Source organism: Microcebus murinus, chromosome 6, assembly GCF_040939455.1.
Source record: "Microcebus murinus isolate Inina chromosome 6, M.murinus_Inina_mat1.0, whole genome shotgun sequence".
Lineage (NCBI taxonomy): Eukaryota > Metazoa > Chordata > Mammalia > Primates > Cheirogaleidae > Microcebus > Microcebus murinus.
In genome coordinates this window covers 47,529,924-47,550,597 of record NC_134109.1, presented here as the reverse complement: position 1 = coordinate 47,550,597, position 20,674 = coordinate 47,529,924, and the positions used below count along the sequence as shown (strand labels likewise).

The 20,674-nt window shown below is 39.5% G+C and overlaps 2 protein-coding genes across 2 annotated transcripts in view; both read right to left on the bottom strand.

Moving 5' to 3' along the window:
• SOS2 (SOS Ras/Rho guanine nucleotide exchange factor 2) overlaps window positions 1-6,972 on the bottom strand; it is an 87,184-nt gene extending 80,212 nt beyond the window's left edge. The window contains exon 1 of the mRNA XM_012757969.3: window positions 6,229-6,972. Coding sequence (XP_012613423.1) covers window positions 6,229-6,315 — 87 coding nt within the window. The 5' untranslated portion in view covers window positions 6,316-6,972. The remainder of the gene's footprint in view (window positions 1-6,228) is intronic.
• Window positions 6,973-14,691: 7,719 nt separating this feature from the next.
• Window positions 14,692-20,674, bottom strand: part of L2HGDH (L-2-hydroxyglutarate dehydrogenase) — a 52,619-nt gene continuing 46,636 nt past the window's right edge. Inside the window, exon 10 of the mRNA XM_012757897.3 lies at window positions 14,692-17,019. Coding sequence (XP_012613351.1) covers window positions 16,824-17,019 — 196 coding nt within the window. The 3' untranslated portion in view covers window positions 14,692-16,823. The remainder of the gene's footprint in view (window positions 17,020-20,674) is intronic.

Here is a 20,674-nt window from a genome sequence, read left to right as displayed (position 1 = left end):
AAGCTCTGAGGATGTCAGAATGATATGGTCAGGAAGATGAGGAGGAATCAAAAAAGGAGAAGATCTAGAATGAGTATCCGGAGAAAGAAAAAAAAGAGAAGACTTTGGTATTCTGGAGGCCAAATGATGAACAGAATTCCAAAAAGAGAAAGAGATCAACTGTCAAATGCTGCTAATGGGTCAATTAAGAAAGAACTACAAAGTACTTTGTAAGTAAGAGGTAGTGTTTGAATTTGCAAAATGATTTAATGAAGAAAAAAACTAGGGTACAGAAAACTTTACTTGGAAGAGCTAATACTAGTGACTCTTCTCTAGATCATTGATGTTATTTTTATTGCACTGATTTACTTCCACGTGTTAAAATGTGAAGTGAATAACACCTTATACATTTCAAAAAGCTTTCTACTTACTATCACAAAAGAGGAAAAGAACTTTAGGCTGTTAATTGTTAATGTGACTACATGAGATAATGCTAAATCCATTAGTTAACATTAAAATTCCTTTCTGATTCCAATATTCAGGCTAATAGAGGATATAATCAAACTCCTATTCCCTAGAAAGAGAGGCTACAGTTAATATAAAGAATATATACTTGATATATGTCAAGTGGTAACACAGGTAATGCTTTGGATAGTCAGCATAAAACTCTTTAATGGAATATTATTGCTCCAAATATACCATACCAAAATTAAACTAAAAACAGAAGAAGGGTACTAAATCATGGCTGACAGGGAGCCAAATGCAGCAAGTTAAAATGCATTCCTAATGCTCATTCAGTTCTGGCTGAACCCCTTGGGTCAGTTTGGATCATTATTAGTTTGGAATAATTCCAAATGACTCTCTCAAGTTCTGTTGTTACATTCAGTGGCTTTAGGAAATCCAGAACAGGCCTCATGTCACAAAACTCATAGGATCTCTAATTAGTTTCTGGCTTTGACTTGGAGTAATCTTTTCAAAAAGATATTCCAAGCAAGTTAATCTAGTTACTTTGTACATAAATGATAACCCTACAGAACTACCTATTCTCAGGCACCAGAGACCTAAACTCAGTGTACTAATAGTCTGCCACACTGGCCTCATCTCCTCATTCTCTTGGTTCTTTAAAACAAGTCATGTTCCTACCTTTCCCTCAGCCTCAAATCCTTTTTCTCTCTTTGTTTTGTTAATTCCTATTGCTCTTTCAGATAATTGTTTAATTCTTTATTGTCTGTCTCTCCCAGGCCTCTCTGCCACAGACATTTAGAATGCAAGCTTTATGACAGCAGGGGCCTTGATGCATCCTTAGTATCAAGAATAGCACATGACCTAACACATGGGAGGCACTCAGTAATACTTTGAATATATCCTCTAGAAGGCAGAACAAATGTTACTTCCTTAAAGAAGACTTCTTTGACTCCCTTATATATTAGGGACACCAATTTCATTCTCTCAAATCATCCCATACTTTTCTTGTGGATCCCAGGTACTCTTCTAGAGTGAATTTCCAATAAACACTGGTACAAAGGCAGAAACACTAAAATTTTACAAAAGCTTTTCTGAATCAAAGCCCTCACCTTCTTTTATCCCTTCCCATAGACAACTTATTAATTAACCCAGACATTCTCTCTCACCTCTTGCCTTTTAGATAGATATCTAGGAGCAAACTGTCATGGGGTGGGAGGTGGATATTTAACCTAAATCACATTAGACTCAGGAACAAAGTAATTCAACCAATTCTTTCTAGCTCTCTCTGACATTTGTAACTACTGATGGCAAGACACCAGACATTTACTTTCCCATGGCTAGCCTGGTGAAGAACACCTTACCAAAAAGGCATCTACAAGTGGTAACACAGTAATTCTTTGAATAGTCAGCATAAAACATCTTAATAGAAATATCAGGGGCTGGGCCAGGCATGGTGGCTGATGCCTGTAATCCCAGCACTCTGGGAGGCCGAGGCGGGTGGAACATTTGAGCTCAAGAGTTCAAGGCCAGCCTGAGCAAGAGCGAGACCCCCTCTCTACTAAAAATAGAAAGAAATTCATTGGCCAACCAAAAATATAGAGAGAAAAAAAATTAGTCGGGCATGGTGGCAAATGCCTGTAGTCCCAGCTATTCGGGAGGCCGAGGCAGGAGGATCACTTGAGTCCAGGAGTTTGAGGTTGCTGTGAGCTAGGCTGACACCACCACACTCTAGCCCGTGCAGCAGAGTGAGACTCGATCTCACAAAAAAAAAAAAAAAGAAAGGAAAGAAGGGAAGGGAGGGAAAGAAGGGAAGGAAGGGAAGGAAGGGAAGGGAGGGAAGGGAGGGAAGGAGGGAGGGAGGGAGGGAGGGAGGGAAGGAAGGAAGGAAGGAAGGAAGGAAGGAAGGAAGGAAGGAAGGAAGGAAGGAAGGAAGGAAGGAAGGAAGGAAGGAAGGAAGGAAGGAAAAAGAAAAGAAAAGAAAAGGTCAGGGACTAAAAAACCTGATAAATCATTTTAAGGCATATTTCCCATATGAAGAATGCTGATTTATCTCAGCACACAATCAAATAACAAGCACAAAGTACCAAAGGCATTTCAAAGACAGAAACTAATAAACTACACTTACAAATATATCCATGCTCTTTTTCCCCCCCAAGTAATACGATAGCTTCAATGTTCTTGGAGAGTAGTGGTGAAGGCATTTATGTTCCTGGCTCTTTTAAGGAAGATGCATAATTTAGTAGTAATGTAACAATCCCTGTATTATTGTCCATTAGTAATGTTATTTCTCTCTGTTTTGTAGCTCTCTGTGTTTTAAATACCCTGGGTGAGGTTGTACTGATATTTTAAAAGTTAAAGAACAAACAAGTTAAAGACCACATTTCTATTTCTGAAATTATTTTTCCATAAATCTAGTTTTCAATCTTTATGCTTCTACATAATGCAATGAAACGGTTTTTTTTTTTTTTTTTTTAATTTTTTTTTTTTTGAGACAGAGTCTCACTTTTGTTGCCCAGGCTAGAGTGAGTGCCGTGGCATCAGCCTAGCTCACAGCAACCTCAAACTCCTGGACTCAAGCGATCCTCCTGCCTCAGCCTCCCGAGTAGCTGGGACTACAGGCATGTGCCACCATGCCCGGCTAATTTTTTGTATATATATTTTTAGTTGGTCAATTAATTTCTTTCTATTTTTAGTAGAGACGGGGTCTCGCTCAGGATGGTTTCGAACTCCCAACCTCGAGCAATCCGCCCGCCTCGGCCTCCCAGAGTGCTAGGATTACAGGCGTGAGCCACCGCGCCCGGCCAATGAAACGGTTTTTTAAAAATCCTTTGCATTTTCAATGTTGACAAGAGTGATTCTGGCAAATATATATACACATATACATTCAGTTTTCATAAAAATTAACCAAAACTTGAAAAATAAAAGAGAATAGTAAGTACTTTTCAGTGCAGTGCCATCCTTGAACCTTCGGTTACTTTCTATTGACTGGGCTATTTTACAAACCTATAAGATTAACTTACAGATTTTTGGCTGGTAGAGATGAAAATAATTTTTATCCAGTGGAAAAACTTATCCTTTTTTTTTTTTAGGATACTAGTTAATTCTGTATCTAACCCAGCAATCTTAATATTCCCTTACTAAATTGCCTGTACTTACCTCCTCAAATTTTCAAATGAAGTGGCTTTAACATTGTACCAGTTCCTCCATTAAGTAATGAATTAAATCAAAATCACTGATACAAATTCATTTACATATGCATGAAAGTCATAATTTTACCTTCCAAAAATTATATTTTAACAAAATTTTGGAAGTTCCACCAAGATGCTCAAGTTGACTAACCTGACAGAACTGATTAAACTACATTGCTCCTTTCACAGACACACAAAAATATTCCTTACAGCTCTGAATTCAGAAATATCTGATTTACAGAAACCAAAACCTCAAAATTTAGAATTTTCAGTCTAAATGGTAAATGCCTTTACAACAGGGCCTTGACTTTTTAAAATTTGTCTTTGTATTCTTAGTGCCCTGCACAGTGACAAGTACCTAAAATGTATTTAATAAACATTAAGTGACTAAAGGAAGGTAGAGTACACATGTCCAATGGAAACACCAACTGAAGGAAAGAAATATTACAGTCAAACCTAGTAGTCTTTTGTAACTATCTGGTCAGCTGGAGAGGTGAAGCCAAGTTCTAGATGCTCTGAATGTAAAGACAGACCCTCCCCCAAAATGGCAGAAATTCTGATTGCACAAAGATATGGGTGGCAGATAAATATCAGAATTTAAAACTTCCTGCAAAGAAAGAGTGGACCTCTAAATCCTTAAGAGTTACAAATCTTAGCAGACACTACAAGCCTAAAAGTTGCAATGTCCCAAATACCACAAAACTGGACATAATCCAAATTACTTTCACTAAAAATTTTCCAAAAATATAAAACACATTTTCTGTGGGAATGTATCCCAATTCTACAACAGTAAGTTAATGAATTAATAGAAATTGCTTTTTTAAATTCACCTCAAAAGACCAAATTTTCTTAGATGTATTTATTTCATACACAAAGCCTATGCCAGAATTGTGGAACACGATAACATAATGTCTACAAGGCACTTGAGTACTAGGAAAACAAGCACAACATACAAATGCAAAGTAATAGCACCAAAGCAATGAATTAGGACTGGAAAATAATCCTGGCTTTATTTCTGGCCTAACCTGAAAAAGTAAATTTGTATCTGTTCGTGAAGGATTATTAGAGTCAAAGCTACCTACTGAATAAATTATGCAACATATACTCAAATACTATTTGCTACCAGACAATTCTAATGGATATATACCTGTATCACATTGCCAACAATATAGACCTACCTGATAACTGCACTCACACTACTGTGTGGTCAAAGAGCTAATTACTATGTAAACATTTCCCCCTTTACTTTTAATTCAGACCAGGGTTCATTATCACTACTCAGCACACTTTTCATTGCTTTCCCAGAATTGGGCTGCACATGGAAGGAAGGTCAATTTAATTTAATCCTTTAGCACCTGGTACACCAGTGAAATGATAACTGTTTAACCTGCCTCTAGTCACCTCCACAAAGTTCTTTAAAAAGACATGACTTAATATTTGCCCCAAGGAAAGAAAAACCTCCTTACAAGAATAATGAAAATAATGGAAATCTGAAACTCTCAGCGCATGAAGAAAATGTTTTTACCTATAAAATACACTACTTCCTTTCATTTATAGAAATTTAATGTATGAAGATTTATTTTTTAAGTACAGTCTTTTAAATTAATTTTTCCCTTTATTACTTTAAAATTTATTCTTGGTTACTCTGCACAAAAGGCAGAAGGGACTAAGTTTGCATCAATGGTAAAGAGAGCCCCTACTCAACAGGCAGATAGCTAATCTTGCACCCATGTACAGTTTTTAAATTTGTCCTGACCTTGTAAAAGGATTTATTATAAAAATGATAGTATAGTTATCACTTAAATTACACAGAGGAAGACTGACACCATCTACAGGAAAGATGCACCTTACCAATGCACCCAAACTCGAAAAATTGATTTGTATAACCTGCACCTTTTTTGTTCCTTAAAATGATTCCAAGTTCTAAATCACACCCAGTGAAGAAACTGACCAAATTTTATAAGGTAAATCTCTTGTAAATAGGTAAGATATCTTTTTGCAGGAAGTGGAAAGACGCTTTAAATTTACCTCAAGAACTGTAAAATGAATACGAATATTATGAGTCATTGACATTTCACACATGCGAAACATCCATGTTACAAAAAAACCATTGCCTCATAAGTGAGTGGACACCCTTGACAAGCAAATTGCCCAGGGGGAACACTCCCAAAGAACTTAATTAAAAGTAATTGCCCGGCCTGAAAATGTGCTTTTGTTTTAGAAACTGTCTAAATACCAGAGGGACTTTCTCCTGCCCGAATCCAGCCTGAGGACAACAAATTGGTCAACGGCGGAAGTTGCCTGACGAAATGACTGCAACATGAAATCCAGTTTTATGATCATAACAAAACCTTCCTTCCGGGACCAGGAAAAAAAAAAAAAAACTTGAGAAAACGTCCTTCTGGATGCAACAGGCAATTATGAGCACCCCCGTAGCCAGCCAAACAGCAACAGTTCGGCCCTGGGGACTCCATACCGGGAGGACGAGCTGCTCCCCGTTAGAACCTCGGGGGGCCGCGGGCCGGGCACCCCGCCCGCTCGCGACGACGCCCCGGCACCTCCCTCGGCCCCGCGGCCGCCCGGCCCCGGCACTGACCTTCCGCAGGGCCGAGACGAGCAGTCCCCGCCATTTCGGACTGTTCTCTTCGCTGAAGAACTCGTAAGGCTGCGGCGCCTGCTGCATGGCCCCAGCGGCAGCGCCTCCGCATCGGGGGCGGCCCACGGGCCGAGCGGGGCCGCTGGCCTGACAGGCAGGGCGCGGGCCGCCTCGCCTCGCCTCGCCTCGCCTCGCCGCCGGCCGCCGCCTCCCGCCCGGGCCGAGGCTACGGCCGAGGCGGCTCGGAGGCGGCGCCGGCGGGCAGGCGGGGGCCCCAGAGGCGGCTTCCTCGGCCGGGCGGCCCTCGCCCCGCGCAGCGCCGGCAGAGGTAGCGCGGCGGCCCGCGAGCCCGGGCGACCTCCTTTCCCCGCGGCGCTGGCCCGCTGCTCGGGCGGCTCCTCCTCCTTTGTCTGGGTTCGCAGCCCGGCGGGGGTACCGCCGGCCTGGCCCCCGCCCGACTCCCGCTACGGCCGCGGCGGGCGGTGAGCGGCGGCGGCTGCTCGTCTCCTCATCGCCTCATCCCCGCCCTCCCGGCCGACACCGCCGCCCGGCCCGGCCCGGCCGAGTCACCTCCAGAGTGCCCTGGGGGCCGACCGGGCGTGCGCGTCGGGAGAGCCAGCCCCACTCTGGCGCGCACGGTGCGGGCCACCACCGCCGCCCCTTCAGCAGCCGCGCAGAGCGCCCCGGGGCCGCCGCCGAGCGCCGTGTCCCAGCAGTGGCGGCTCGGCCCGCCCCCTCGGCCCAGCGCTCATTATCCCGAGTCGCCGGAGAAGCCCTGCACGGAGCATGCGCGCCGCGGAGCGGGCAGAGGCGCCGGCCAGGCGCTGGGGTGCGGGGCCCAGGGGCCGGGGGGAGGGTAGTCCGCTTCTCCCGGGGACTTTGCAGGGGGCCCATTCCAGACAGCCTCTCCTACTTATGCATACGCTCCCTCCTCTTGACCTTCCTAAGGCAATCCTGACTTTGTGCCACTCTTGGCGCGCCTGAGTCCTAGGACTGCATTCGTGCGTGGCAGTATAGGGATTTGCAGGTAATAAGAGCATTCAGGCTGGACACAGTATTAACGTATTTGTGCTCTACTTGGCTTCTTTGTTTATATATCTACTGTATGTTTATACAAACTGTATACTATATGTAGCGTGTAGTTACTATATAGGAGATAGTAACTATTCTACAGGGTGGTGGTGTGGGGACGGAAGCATGGGAAGCACACGGTGGTAGGACCAGAAGAGGCAGAAGACAATGATGTTGATCAAGCTTGAACTCAAAGATCTTTGACTTGCACGAACCCGTGTGTTTACAGAATCATAATGTTTTTGTAAGACTTTCAAAAGATATTTTCTTTATCATGTCTCCAAATTGTGCAGGCTTCGGGTACTGCAAAACCTGGATCCACCCCTGGGATGCACTTACACTCATTAGCAACCCAGAAAAGATCTACTGACCTTAAGCTTTTCTGAATTGAAGAGGCATAGACTTTGGAAACTATATCATTACCACAAATTTCATCCCTCTAAGGATGCTGAGCACACATTTAACAGGTGGTCAAGAAGACAGTCATTTACTCCCTGTTCTCAGCCACCAGCAGTGAGTAAGGGAAAGGAAGAACAGAGTGCAAAAAATAACTCGGTGCTACAATTCAGTTCCAGGATCAGTAGCTAAGCAATTATTCTCCCCAAATCACGCACCATTTTGTCATTTTGGCAAAATTAGTAAGGCAAAGTTGGAAAACTTAAGAGATTATTTTTCTAATCCAAGTATCCACTAAGTCAAAAATGTCCTCTAATAAATGGCCACATCCATTCCCATGTACTTGGTATAAAAGGTAGGACAGTCAAAACCCTTGTATTTCTCCAATTAATCTTTCAGTCTGTGAGGGCAAAGACTTTGGCTTATATAGAGGGTCTTTTTTTCTCTCCTATTCCAGGCCCAAGCTATAAACTACTAGAATGTCAAACTACTAGGCTGTGACTGTATTTTCTCATAGGAGAGTACAGTTGTTAGTGAGAAGTTTCATTCTTGGCTAAGGATATTGGAAGGCTTTTCTGGGCCAAATCTGGCCTGACGACACATTTTGTTTAGCTAAGGCTGTATTAAAATTTTTAAATTGTTAACATTTTAAAATCAAGAGGTTTCATATAAAAATCTGTATTTCCTGCTTCACTTGACAAAGATCTGGCAACACTGGGCCCTACTGCATTCGTGCAAGGGAGTAATCAGCAGATGCTGGGTAGTGGCTGCCCTGTTTAGAAAAGTATGCTGTCCCATTTCCAGTTGGCTATACTCTCCACCTGGCACTCTTCACCCTTTTATGTAACCTGCCTCGTCTCTACAGGCATCTGAGTTGTGATCTCTGGACTAGGCAAACAGAAATTTGATACACGTGCATGTGGAAAATAATCCAAGAATGACAGCAGTGAAAAGTTTCCCAACCAGACAAATGGGCCATCTAGAAAAAATGTTAGATCCATATCCTGCACTCTACACTCAGATAAACTCCAGATATGTCAAAGATTTAAATGTAAAAAATAAAATGAGAAAATAATTTGCTTATAACCTGAGAGTGCAAAAGATCTTTTCACTATTACACAAAATCTAGAAGATTGATAAATTTGATTTTTAAAAACGTGTGGCAAAAAACATCACCTCCAGATAAGCCTAAAGGTAAATGACAATATTTATCTAAAGGTAAATGAAAATATATCTGCAACTCATTTTTTAATTACTTTCCCTAACATATAAAAAAACTCCTACAAATTAATAAGACTAAAACTAAAAAAGAAAAAAAGGGAGTTCACAGGAAAAAACATCTCTTAAACATATTAAAGATGCTCAACTTCACTCATTTTTAAAAATGTAAATTTAAGTTATACTGAGTTATCATTTTTCACGTATTAAAATATTAATAGCATAGACCAAAAAGTTTGATCACATACTATGATGGTGAAGATATGAGGAAACAGGCATTCGAATATATTATTGATGGGAGTATACATTGTTTCAACTTTTGTCATGGGCAACTTGATGATATCTATACCAGTTTCAAAGGTACATACCATTTGACCTAGAAAATTCTAGGAATATTTCCTGTAGGTATACTTGCTCATCTGTAGAATTACTTAGAGACAAGGTTATTCCTTGCAGTGTTGTTTGCTATAGCAAAAACAAACTCAAAAACCCTCTAGAAATAAACAATTTAAATAATCATCAGTTGGAATTGGGGACTGGTTCAATAAAAAAAATAGTAAATCCATATAGAACTTATTAAGTTATTTAAGAATAACCAGGCCTTTGTCAATGTCCTCTAATATATAATGCAAATTGAAAAGAGTAGGATATATAATATAGTAGAGTGTGGTACCACTTGCATATAAAAAAGCCAATATTTTATTATGTAAATATACAGTATTTTATTACATAAGTATTTTGTTAAATAAATACAATTTCTCTGCAAAGCTACAGAGATTTTTGTTGCTACAAAGATCAAAAACTAGGTGGCTAGATAAGAGAGGGAGACTTTTCACCATGTAACTTTTTGTGACTTGAATTTTCAGTCATATGAATAGGGTACTTATTTAAAACATTGATTAAATTAAAAGTGGCACCATATTTTGTTGTTTGTTTATTTGTTCTGAGACAGGATCTCACTCTGTCGCCCAGGCTAGAGTGGTGCAGTGGCACAATCATAACTCACTGCAACCTCAAACTCCTGGACTTAACGGATCTTCCTGGCTCAGCCTCCCCAGTAGCTCAGACTACAGGTGCATACCACCATACCTGGCTCATTTTATTTTTTGTAGAGAATGGGGTCTTGCTATATTGCCCAGGCTGGTCTTGAACTCCTGGCTTCAAATGATCCTCCCATCTTGGCCTCCCAAAGAGCTAGGATTACAGGCATAAGCCACTGTGCACAGCCTAAAAGATATTTTTTAAGGAAAAATTTCCATCATGATTATAAACATTTGCTTCCAGTGCTAAAAAATGAAAATATTAAACACACTGATACTATAAGAAGGAGGGCCTAAGTAACAAAAAGCTCAATCATAAATTTGAACTGAAATTAACATGCTAATTATCATAATAATTTGATAGTAATTTTGCTTGTTGCTTTTGAATTTAGAAAGGCTTTTGGGAGATAATTTTAATAACTCAAGCACATTTTAAGTTTTAAAAGGCAGTTAAAATTTTACCACTAATATTCTCCCACTGAAAAACATTTTCAAGAAGGACTTACTCAACATTTCTCCCATTTACTCTCTCATACTTCCTCAATTTATTTAAAGCTACAAGTGCTGCCAATCAGTAGCAAACCAAAGCAATGCCACAGCTAGCTCTGGTCCTCTTACGGTCCACCTGCCTGAAAGAAGTTGGAGCAGGCACTCAGACATCCTTTTATGGGTGGCTCATGACCAGAAGCCCAACCCCTGGCAAGAGACAGCATACCAAAAATGTCATCCCAAGAGAAACTATAATTTTGTATGAAATTCTAAGAGATTGATTTATTGTGTCCCCACTAAAACAAAACAAAACAAAAAGCACTGTGTGTTTATATGCTATATACAATCTGCTATTGAGCAGATATTTTCCTGGTGCTCTGGGGTATGAAGATGACACTGAGGTCATCGAGATACTGCCACCACTACCTGATGAAAAATCATTTTTTGTGAGGAATTAGCTGTTCCAGACACCAACTCTTATAATAAAGGTGAAAGGAAAAGACATCATTCAAATTCTTGTTATTTATGGGATAGCAATAAAATCCTTCCATGTTCTGACAGTTACAAAGTTGATCTATCAACAACAAATGTAGCTAAAATAAAAAATAAATAAAAACAACGAATGTATTCATAATCTGTTCAGGACAGCTCCCAGCCAGGGGTGTTTGTTGGCAATTATCTGTGTGTATTGATCCTGATCACAGAATAGGGAACTTGGTAAGGAGAAAGGAAATAAGATAGATACTGACCTGTTTGCCCCAAACTGTTAACACTTATAGTCATTTGCCTAAGGTGTTTACTATTTGTGCCTAATTACTAGATGTGATGGATATAGTATATAGCAGGCAACATACATTCTACCCTCCTACTAACCCAGAGATTGGAAAGCTAAAAGCCATATTGCCTAGATTCCCTTGCAGCCAGGATTCTGAATATGATTTAGGTTGGGCCTATCAGATGCACAGGATTGAGATTAGAAGGTAGAAGTAAGTTAGAAACTGCAATTCTGATATTTCTGCTGGCAACCATCATTCAGTCATTATTTTTGTGCAGCAGCAGCAATGGCTAGACTCATTGTGAGGCAGTTCCCTGTTTGTGGAACATAGTTGTTCTGAAACTGCTCTCTTGGCGGCTTGGTTCTGTGGTGTGGCTTTGGAACTTGTTCCTGAAAACTCAACCTAGAGGCTACTACATTAGTCTTCCAATGATTTTATATGCCTTAGGATAAATTTATTCTTTTGTAACTAGCTAGAAGGGATTCTATTCTCTGCAACTGCACCCCAAATACTATACCAAACAACACAAACCTCCTCCCTCAGAAATAGGAAATGTGGTATATGCTCATTTATACCACTAAACCACAACAAAGTGTTTTTATGATCACAATACTATAGTCTATTCACTGATAATCAAACTTTAGTTTTTTGATGAAATCCACATTTACTTCCTACTTAGAAAAAAATAGTGTGATCCTTTGGTGTGATCCATTGATGTGATCCTCTTAAGCTACTTAAATAGCCTGGAATGACCTTCCAGATATCCTTCAGCCTTGTGGTTCTCACCTAGCATATCCATTTCTTAGAATAAATGCCATCACTGTATGCTCTTTCTATAGGAAAGTACTATCCTCTCAATTGGAAATGCTGATAGAACCTTGAAATCCTTAAATCATGTTAACCTTTCTAAAAAAACATTAAATACAAGGCTTTTTGTTTCTTTAATTCCAGAAAACTTACCAAATAATTTTGGAGAGAAGTCTAAATTAAAATTGTGTTCAGGCTGGGCACAGTGGCTCACACCTGTAATCTTAGCACTCTGGGAGGCCGAGGCAGGTAGATTGCTTGAGCTTAGGAGTTCAAGACCAAGCTGAGCAAGAGCAAGACCCTGTCTCTACTAAAAATAAAAAATTAGGTGGGCGTCATGTCATGTGCCTGTAGTCCCAGCTACTCAGGAAGCTGAGGCAGGATGATCACTTGACCCCAGGAGGTTGCAGTGAGCTACAATGATTCCACCTGTGGCCACAGAGCAAGACTCTGACAAAATAAATAAATAAATAAATAAACAAACAAAAGTATGTTAAAAAAATTCATTAAACGTACTGTAATGTAAAAATTCATTACAGGAGTGGTGGTTCACTCCTATAATCTCAGCATTTTGGGAGGTCAAGGATCACTGGGGACCAAGAATTCAAGATTAGCCTGGGCAACATAGTGAGAACTTGTGCCTTCCAAAAAAGAAAAAAAAAAAAAATTCACTACTAACTACCAAATTTTAACGAAGTAAAAGCAAAAACCATCTTTACATCCCCCAATTCCAAAGCACAAAGTTGGACAACCTTTTTCTTTTGGCTTGTAATCAACAGGCTTGGTTCTGAATGTTCAGAAGAATCCACACAATCAGAACTTTGTACATGTCCCAGCTGGAATGATTGATCAAGAATCTAAGAAAAAAGATACACAATCAAAGGTTAAAGATCTAGGCATCCTGGGAAAATCCAATTGGTATGTGGCCAGTGTGGTTTGGGAAGCCTGCCCCAATCCTACTCAGATATCCAAAAACTGCCCTAGTTCATAAACTGATATCCCCATAGGATACCTCTTATATTCCCAGTGGACAAATTTAAGTAAATTAAATCTGAAAGGTACAAAAGAAACCACCACTACTGTAGCCCTTTCATTCTACCCCATCACTCTTTCAGAATAACAAAGTTAAAAGAGTTTATTCTTTTTTTTTTGAGACAGAGTTTTGGTCTGTTGCCTGGGCTAGAGTGCCATGTCATCAGCCTAGCTCACAGCAATCTCAAACTCCTGTGGTCAAGCAATCCTACTGCCTCCTGAGTAGCTGGCACTACAGGCATGCGCCACCATGCCCGGCTAATTTTTTCTATATATTTTTAGTTGTCCAGCTAATTTCTTTCTATTTTTAGTAGAGACAGGGTCTCACTCTTGCTCAGGCTGGTCTTGAATCCCTGACCTTGAATGATCCTCCTACCCCAGCCTCCCAGAGCGCTATGATTACAGGCATGGGCCACCATGCTTGGCCTAAAAGAGTTTATTTTTTTTTTTTTTTGGAGACAGTCTCACTCTGTTGCCTGGGCTAGAGTGAGTGCCGTGGCATCAGCCTAGCTCACAGCAACCTCAAACTCCTGGGCTCAAGCAATCCTGCTGCCTCAGCCTTCTGAGTAGCTGGGACTACAGGCATGCACCACCATGCTCGGCTAATTTTTTCTATATATTTTTAGTTGTCCTGCTAATTTCTTTCTATTTTTAGTAGAGACGGGGTCTCGCTCTTGCTCAGGCTGGTCTTGAACTCCTGACCTTGAGCGATCATCCCACCTTGGCCTCCCAGAGTGCTAGGATTACAGGCGTGAGCCACTGTGCCCGATCAAGATACAGTTTTAAGCGGAACTTGGCTGAAAGTCAAGGTTCTCTAGTGAGAGAAGTCCTTCTGTTAACACTGTCCCTCAGGTCTTTCCCTAAATTAAAAGTTGGGCTCCCTGAGTAACCCCAGGCATACCATCACACATCTCTTGCCACATGTAAAAGGTAAAATTTCTCATTTTATCCAAAGAATAAAAGAAATAAGGTAACTCTGATGTAAGACCCTTCCCTTAGCAGAAAATAATAGCACTTAACAAAAAGAACATAATCATTTCTAGGATTTGAGGCCAGAAAAGTAGAGTTGGTTGATGTGAACATTGTTCTTCCTTTCAGGGCTTTGGGGTTTTATTTTCATTCTTAAACTCTTTAATGGGTATAAACTACTTAAAAACATCTCTAAGCATCTTTTGCTCTCCCAACCACTTCACCCTGTCCTTGCACCCACCCTTCCACCTTAAATACTGATGAAGAATTTCAAAAACTCCCTATGTGTATCAGAAAAACTTAGTAACTGACTTCACAATTGCTCTTCAAAATGTTTACAAGATCTTTAGATAATAGTGTATGCTCAGAAAAATGAGGAAACGTAGACCAAGAAGTCTAGACACAGATCAAGGGCCCAGGAGGGCAGAGCCAGCCCTTAAGCAATATAGACACCATGTCTCCCATGTTCACAGGGATAGCTCACAGGCACAGCCATCAGGGTTGGACAGCCTGCAAAAGCAGGCCCAACAAACTCCGCTTGCCAGGGCCTGGCAGTATACACCACTCTCACCACCATCCTTTGAAGAAAGTTCTAAGAGTTAAGGTTATCCCACAGGCTAGTAGGCAGATTTCCAAATGGCCTCAGGGGAAGTGGAACTCTTGCCAACAGTAAAGGCAACTCCCCAAACAGGGCAAACTCTGGGAAGGACTTTGATATACGTATGTATGGGTGGATAAAAGTGTTAATAAGCTCTGTAACATGAAACACCAAAAATGTAAATGCTCTACTTTTTACTTAAAATATAAACTACTCTACCTCATTGTTATATTATGCACAAATGTAGAAATGTTTTGATTTTTTTTTAAGATTGGCTGTGATCTAAAGAAAACAGTTTATGTTTTACACACAGAAAATTTATTTGAATAAAAGTTTTTACAGAACTAAAAAATGTTCTCCACAACATCAAAGCTCATTAAAATATTTTAATTTTAATATACATTTTCTTCTCTCAAAAATACACAAAGCCTTTAAATATTATATTGGTACTAAACAAAATCCTATGGACATAAGTATGTTTTACAACCTACATATTCAGAACACTTCCAACAAATTTTTCACTTTTATTTCTGGGTGGGACAGCACAGACTTGAATGGAATGAAGACTGCTTCAATTAGGACAGTTATTTTCACAGCTTAGTATGTATGTAATCTTACTGTTGATGAAATAGAGAATTATAAAACTTTCCATCTCTTAGTAGTCTTGTAATGAAACAGGAAAATATCCTGTGTATTGCATTTCTTCCAGAAATCAACTGTTATGAAGAACCATTAGGCTTATTTCTTCTGTGAACAATTTCTGAATGCTTTCAACACAATCATCCCAAGTGTCGAATAACTGCCTACTCTATTTACCTGGGATGTGTACTTCTTGGACAGGAGCTGATGATATGTAGACCTTCAAATTAATGGATGAGGTAGCTCAATCAATGTTATCACCAACACTTGAAGTGAAAGGAAAAGGAAGAAAGTTTTTCCCATCAAGAAAATCACACATCTTTGTGTGATCACTCATCACACAGCTTTGGAGAGATAATAGGAAAGAAAAATGAAGAGTAGAAGATGAATACTGAGAAAGCACATGAGAGAGATAGATGAAAATGCCTCATATAAATTTGGTTCTGTAACCAAAGCTCCTTAGTCAGGTCACCACAATTTCATTCACATTTCTATTTTCCAACTTTCTAAATTGTAAGAATCAATTCAACAGATACCAGACACAAATATACAGTATGGCACTGGGAATTAACTTAAAATTTCTACGAATTACGCATAAATGTAAGGCACCTTTGCGGTTTATAAAAGTGAATGCCTCAAAGTTAGATATTTACCAAAAATGGAGAAATATTCATATAAAAACTTATAGGAACCCTGAAAAACCAAGTAGGTACAAATCATTAGTGATCTTGGCCAACATTCTGAGAATCTTAGTGTGACTACAGAACAGAGATACAATATATAACTTTTTAAAATTACAAACTTCTATATATCTGTGTCAGGATTCTAAAACTGCTCTCATAAAAACCTATCAGTTCTAAGTTTTTTTAGTTTCTCAACCACCAAAGACTAAAGAGTAGGCAACAACCACTTACAGTATACTGCTGTCTATATTTAGTGATTCACCATACCACATCAGTTATAAAGAGACTGAGAATAATAGAGGCTTTGAGTTTGTTTTATAAAGTTATTTCTTACAAATGTTATAGCTAAGATAGAATCTTACTCAAACTACTTTAAAATGTGAAATTTCATGTGTTTTCTTGAAATCAAGAATTTTTAATTTTCAAATACAAATATTGTTTTGCTCTAAATAATGTGAGCTTTTCTATGAATCTTCAAAATTAAAAGAAGAACTTATATTCTCTTGTCTAGGAGAGACAAAAAGTTTAGATATTATAAAGCCAAAAGCTGATTTAAGAGAATAACCAATATCTTATGACATTTTCCCCCCAATTCTAAAGAAGTCAAATGTTCTCTAGATCATGGTTGCTAAGGACAGGTCATCAATAAAGTGAGGGTGTCAGGACAGATACAACTGTATCTTGCCTCTTTATTCACACACACACAAAAAGAGTATGGACTTTAATTTTTAAAAAATTATTACCTCTTAGTTACGTCATTTTAACAATTTAGTGCTTATCTTTGACCCAAAAATGAGATTTTTTAAAAACTATTTTCTTAAAATTAAAGAACACAATTAGTACATTCTTGTTGCTGACATGGAGATTACATTATTATTTACAATTCAAATCTTTGTTTTACTTCATCCACAATCATTTCAGAAATTGCAATGGAAGAAGTGGCAGCAGGGGAAGGTGCATTTCTCACATGAAGAATGCGATTTCCGATATCCCCAACTCCTCCATCAAATACAAAATCATCTACCAGATTTCCATCTCTGTCCAGAGCTTGGGCTCTTACTCCCGCTGGACCTCTGCAAAAGCAAGAGTGAGAGTCAAATGACCCAAAGACATAGGACACTTTATAAGTCAGTGGTTTTCAAAGTATTCTTAAAGCAAGGAAGTCTTTATTCTTCTAAATGTACAAAAGTGGACACACAATAGGTTTGTGTTTAGCCAAACTTTCAGTTGTAGCCTGTCAAACCTATATCTTTATCCTAAAACATAATGCTTATTACATAACACTATAACAAATGCCTCTCAAATCAATACACAAATAGGTAAGTTATTTATAAATAAATGCTCTTTCTAAAAGTAAATAAATCCACACTTAATTAGAACAGATGCATTTTTTAAGATTTATATTAATAGAATGAATTTATTATAAAAATCAACCAATGACAACAAAAGCATCTTCTGATTAATACAAAACAATGAAAGCAGGGGTTATACATTTCAGTTGCAATCCTATATCTATTTATTTTTATATTTTGCTTTGATACACTATTAAAATCTATGGAGAAAAATATTTGCAAATGGTAACAAGCTCTTGTTTTGTAGTTTGTTTTTATTTTTAAATAGTTTACCCTTCAATATTAGGATCACCTTCAATTAATTAGAGATGATAGGAAAAGTATAAAAATGATAAATTTTGTAGTATGTTACTATAATAAGTCTTTATTATTTAAAGTTCTGTTTTATAACATTTGAGTTCACATATTAGATTTCTGGGTTTTTTTTTTAATAGTTAAAGTTTACAGATGAAAGTTGAACCAAATGCTTTTGGAATCCAAAGCATCTCTCCTTGAAACTGTTTAAGGAAGCCTACTGTGAAAAAGTCTATCTTACCAAGACTTAAGAAATCAGGCAACAATGTTAAACATTTTTTATTGATTCTGGGACAACTCAGATAAGTACTTGAAGAAGATACAAAGAACAATATAAGTATACTGCTCTCTAAGACCTTAGCCTGGCTAAAGAGAGATAATAATTATAATAGCAGCTTGGTGTGGTGGCTCATGCCTGTAATCCTAGCACTCTGGGAGGCCAAGGCAGGTGGATAGTTTGAGCTCAGGAGTTCAAAACCAGCCTGAGCAAGAGCGAGACCCCATCTCTACTAAACAAAATAGAAAGAAATTAGCTGGACAACTAAAAATATATATATAAAAAATTAGCCGGGCATGGTGGCACATGCTTGTAGTCCCAGCTACTTGGGAGGCTGAGGCAGTAGGATCACTTGAGTCCAGGAGTTTGAGGTTGCTGTGAGCTAGGCTGATGCCACAGCACTCTAGCCTGGGCAACAGAGTGAGACTGTCTCCAAAAAAAAAAAAAAAAAATAGTTAAACTTCCCTATAGAATCCTTCAGGGAATCTGCACAGAAAATTTTTGAGCTGTAAGAATTTCCAAATAAGAATCAGATATATCACTTAGAATACAAAAAGACAGAACAAATGGGACTGAAGTCTAAAATTTCTTAGGGTAAGGGTATATCAGTTTATCAGCCAGTGTGAGGTCCATTTTGTGCATTCTTTTTTCTTTCTTTTTTATTAAGATATTCACACAAAACATTTTGTGCATTCTTTATTTATAGCTTATCTCAACTCATCATAGCAGCATTTCTCCCCTCTTGTTAGAAGATCCTATTAAGAGTGTCTCCTGGCCAGGCATGGTGGCTCTCGCCTGTAATCCTAGCATTCTGGGAGGCTAAGGTGGGTGGATTGCTCGAGGTCAGAAGTTGGAAACCAGCCTGAGCAAGAGCGAGATCCTGTCTCTACTATAAATAGAAAGAAATTAATTGGCCAACTAATATATATAGAAAAAATTAGCTGGGCATGGTGGTGCATGCCTATAGTCCCAGCTACTCAGGAGGCTGAGGCAGAAGGATTGCTCCAGCCCAGGAGTTTGAGGTTGCTGTGAGCTAGGCTGACACCACTGCACTCATTCTAGCCTGGACAACAAAGTGAGACACTGTCTCAAAAAATAAAAAAAGTATCTCCATGTTTTTGAGCTTTCCTGTCCCTCTCTTTGTATCTGGCAGAAAACCAACATGTTGGGGATACACAATGGCATGACCAGGCACTGATGTTGAGTGTTCAATATAAAACTTGCACCCATACTACTAAGTGAAGTATCCCAAGAATGGAAAAACAAGCACCAGATATATTCTCCAGCAAACTGGTATTAACTGAGTAGCACCTAAGTGGACACATAGGTACTACAGTAATAGGGTATTGGGAAGGTGGGAGGGGGGAGGGGGGTGGGTATATACATACATAATGAGTGAGATGTGCACCATCTGGGGGATGGTCAAGATGGAGACTCAGACTTTTGGGGGGAGGGGGGAAAGGGGCATTTATTGAAACCTTAAAATCTGTACCCCCATAATATGCCAAAATAAAAAAAAATAAAAAAAAATAAAATAAATAAAATAAACTCCTCGGTAAAAAAAAAAAAAAAAATATAAAACTTGCCACTGGCCAGGCGTTGTGGCTCATGCCTGTAATCCTAGCACTCTGGGAGGCCGAGGTGGGAGGATTGCTCGAGGTCAGGAGTTCAAAACCAGCCTGAGTAAGAGCGAGACCCCGTCTCTACTATAAAATTAAAAAGAAATTAATTGGCCAACTAATATATATATAGAAAAAATTAGCCGGGCATGGTGGTGCATGCCTGTAGTCCCAGCTACTCAGGAGGCTGAGGCAGGAGGATTGCTGGAGCCCAGTAGTTTGAGGTTGCTGTGAGCTAGGCTGATGCCACGGCACTCACTCTAGCCTGGGCAACAAAGTGAGACTTTGTCTCAAAAAAACAAACAAACAAAAAAAAACTTGCCACTGTACTGAGGTTCAGTCAGCACATCCCCCTGGCTCCTTCTAAGCATACAGAAATTAATACTGATTAACCATAGTTAAAAATATCAGGCCGGGCGCTGTGGCTCACGCCTGTAATCCTAGCTCTTGGGAGGCCGAGGCGGGCGGATTGCTCAAGGTCAGGAGTTCAAAACCAGCCTGAGCAAGAGCGAGACCCCGTCTCTACTATAAATGGAGGGAAATTAATTGGCCAACTGATATATATATAAAAAAATTAGCCGGGCATGGTGGCGCATGCCTGTAGTCCCAGCTACCCGGGAGGCTGAGGCAGAAGGATCACTCGAGCCCAGGAGTTTGAGGTTGCTGTGAGCTAGGCTGACGCCACGGCACTCACTCTAGCCTGGGCAACAAAGCGAGACTCTGTCTCAAAAAAAAAAAAAAAAAAAATATCTACACTTATTTCTCTTACAAACACAAATTATGTTCTCAATGCCCCCTATACTCTTGTCAAAGTGTTCAAAATCCTATAATCCAAACTAAAAGGACTCATAGGATATTTTTCTTAGGATCTCACTTTAGTTTATACCAAAGTGATTAGTAACATAAAATGTTTAAACTACCAAATTTTTCATATTTCCTTTTCACCACTTAAGGGAACTTCAGAGTTTTTCTTCTAAATACTAGATATAGGCTTTTCCCTCAGAACACTTCAGCTCAAGGTAAGAATTATCATTTGAAATCTCATGCACGCTTGTAGTCCCAGCTACTGGGGGGGAGGGCAGCTGAGGCAGGAGGATGCCTTGAGCCCAAGAGTTTAAAGTTATGAGCATGCCACTGCACTCCAACCTGGATGATTAAGCAAGACTCCGTCTCTTAAAAAAAATTG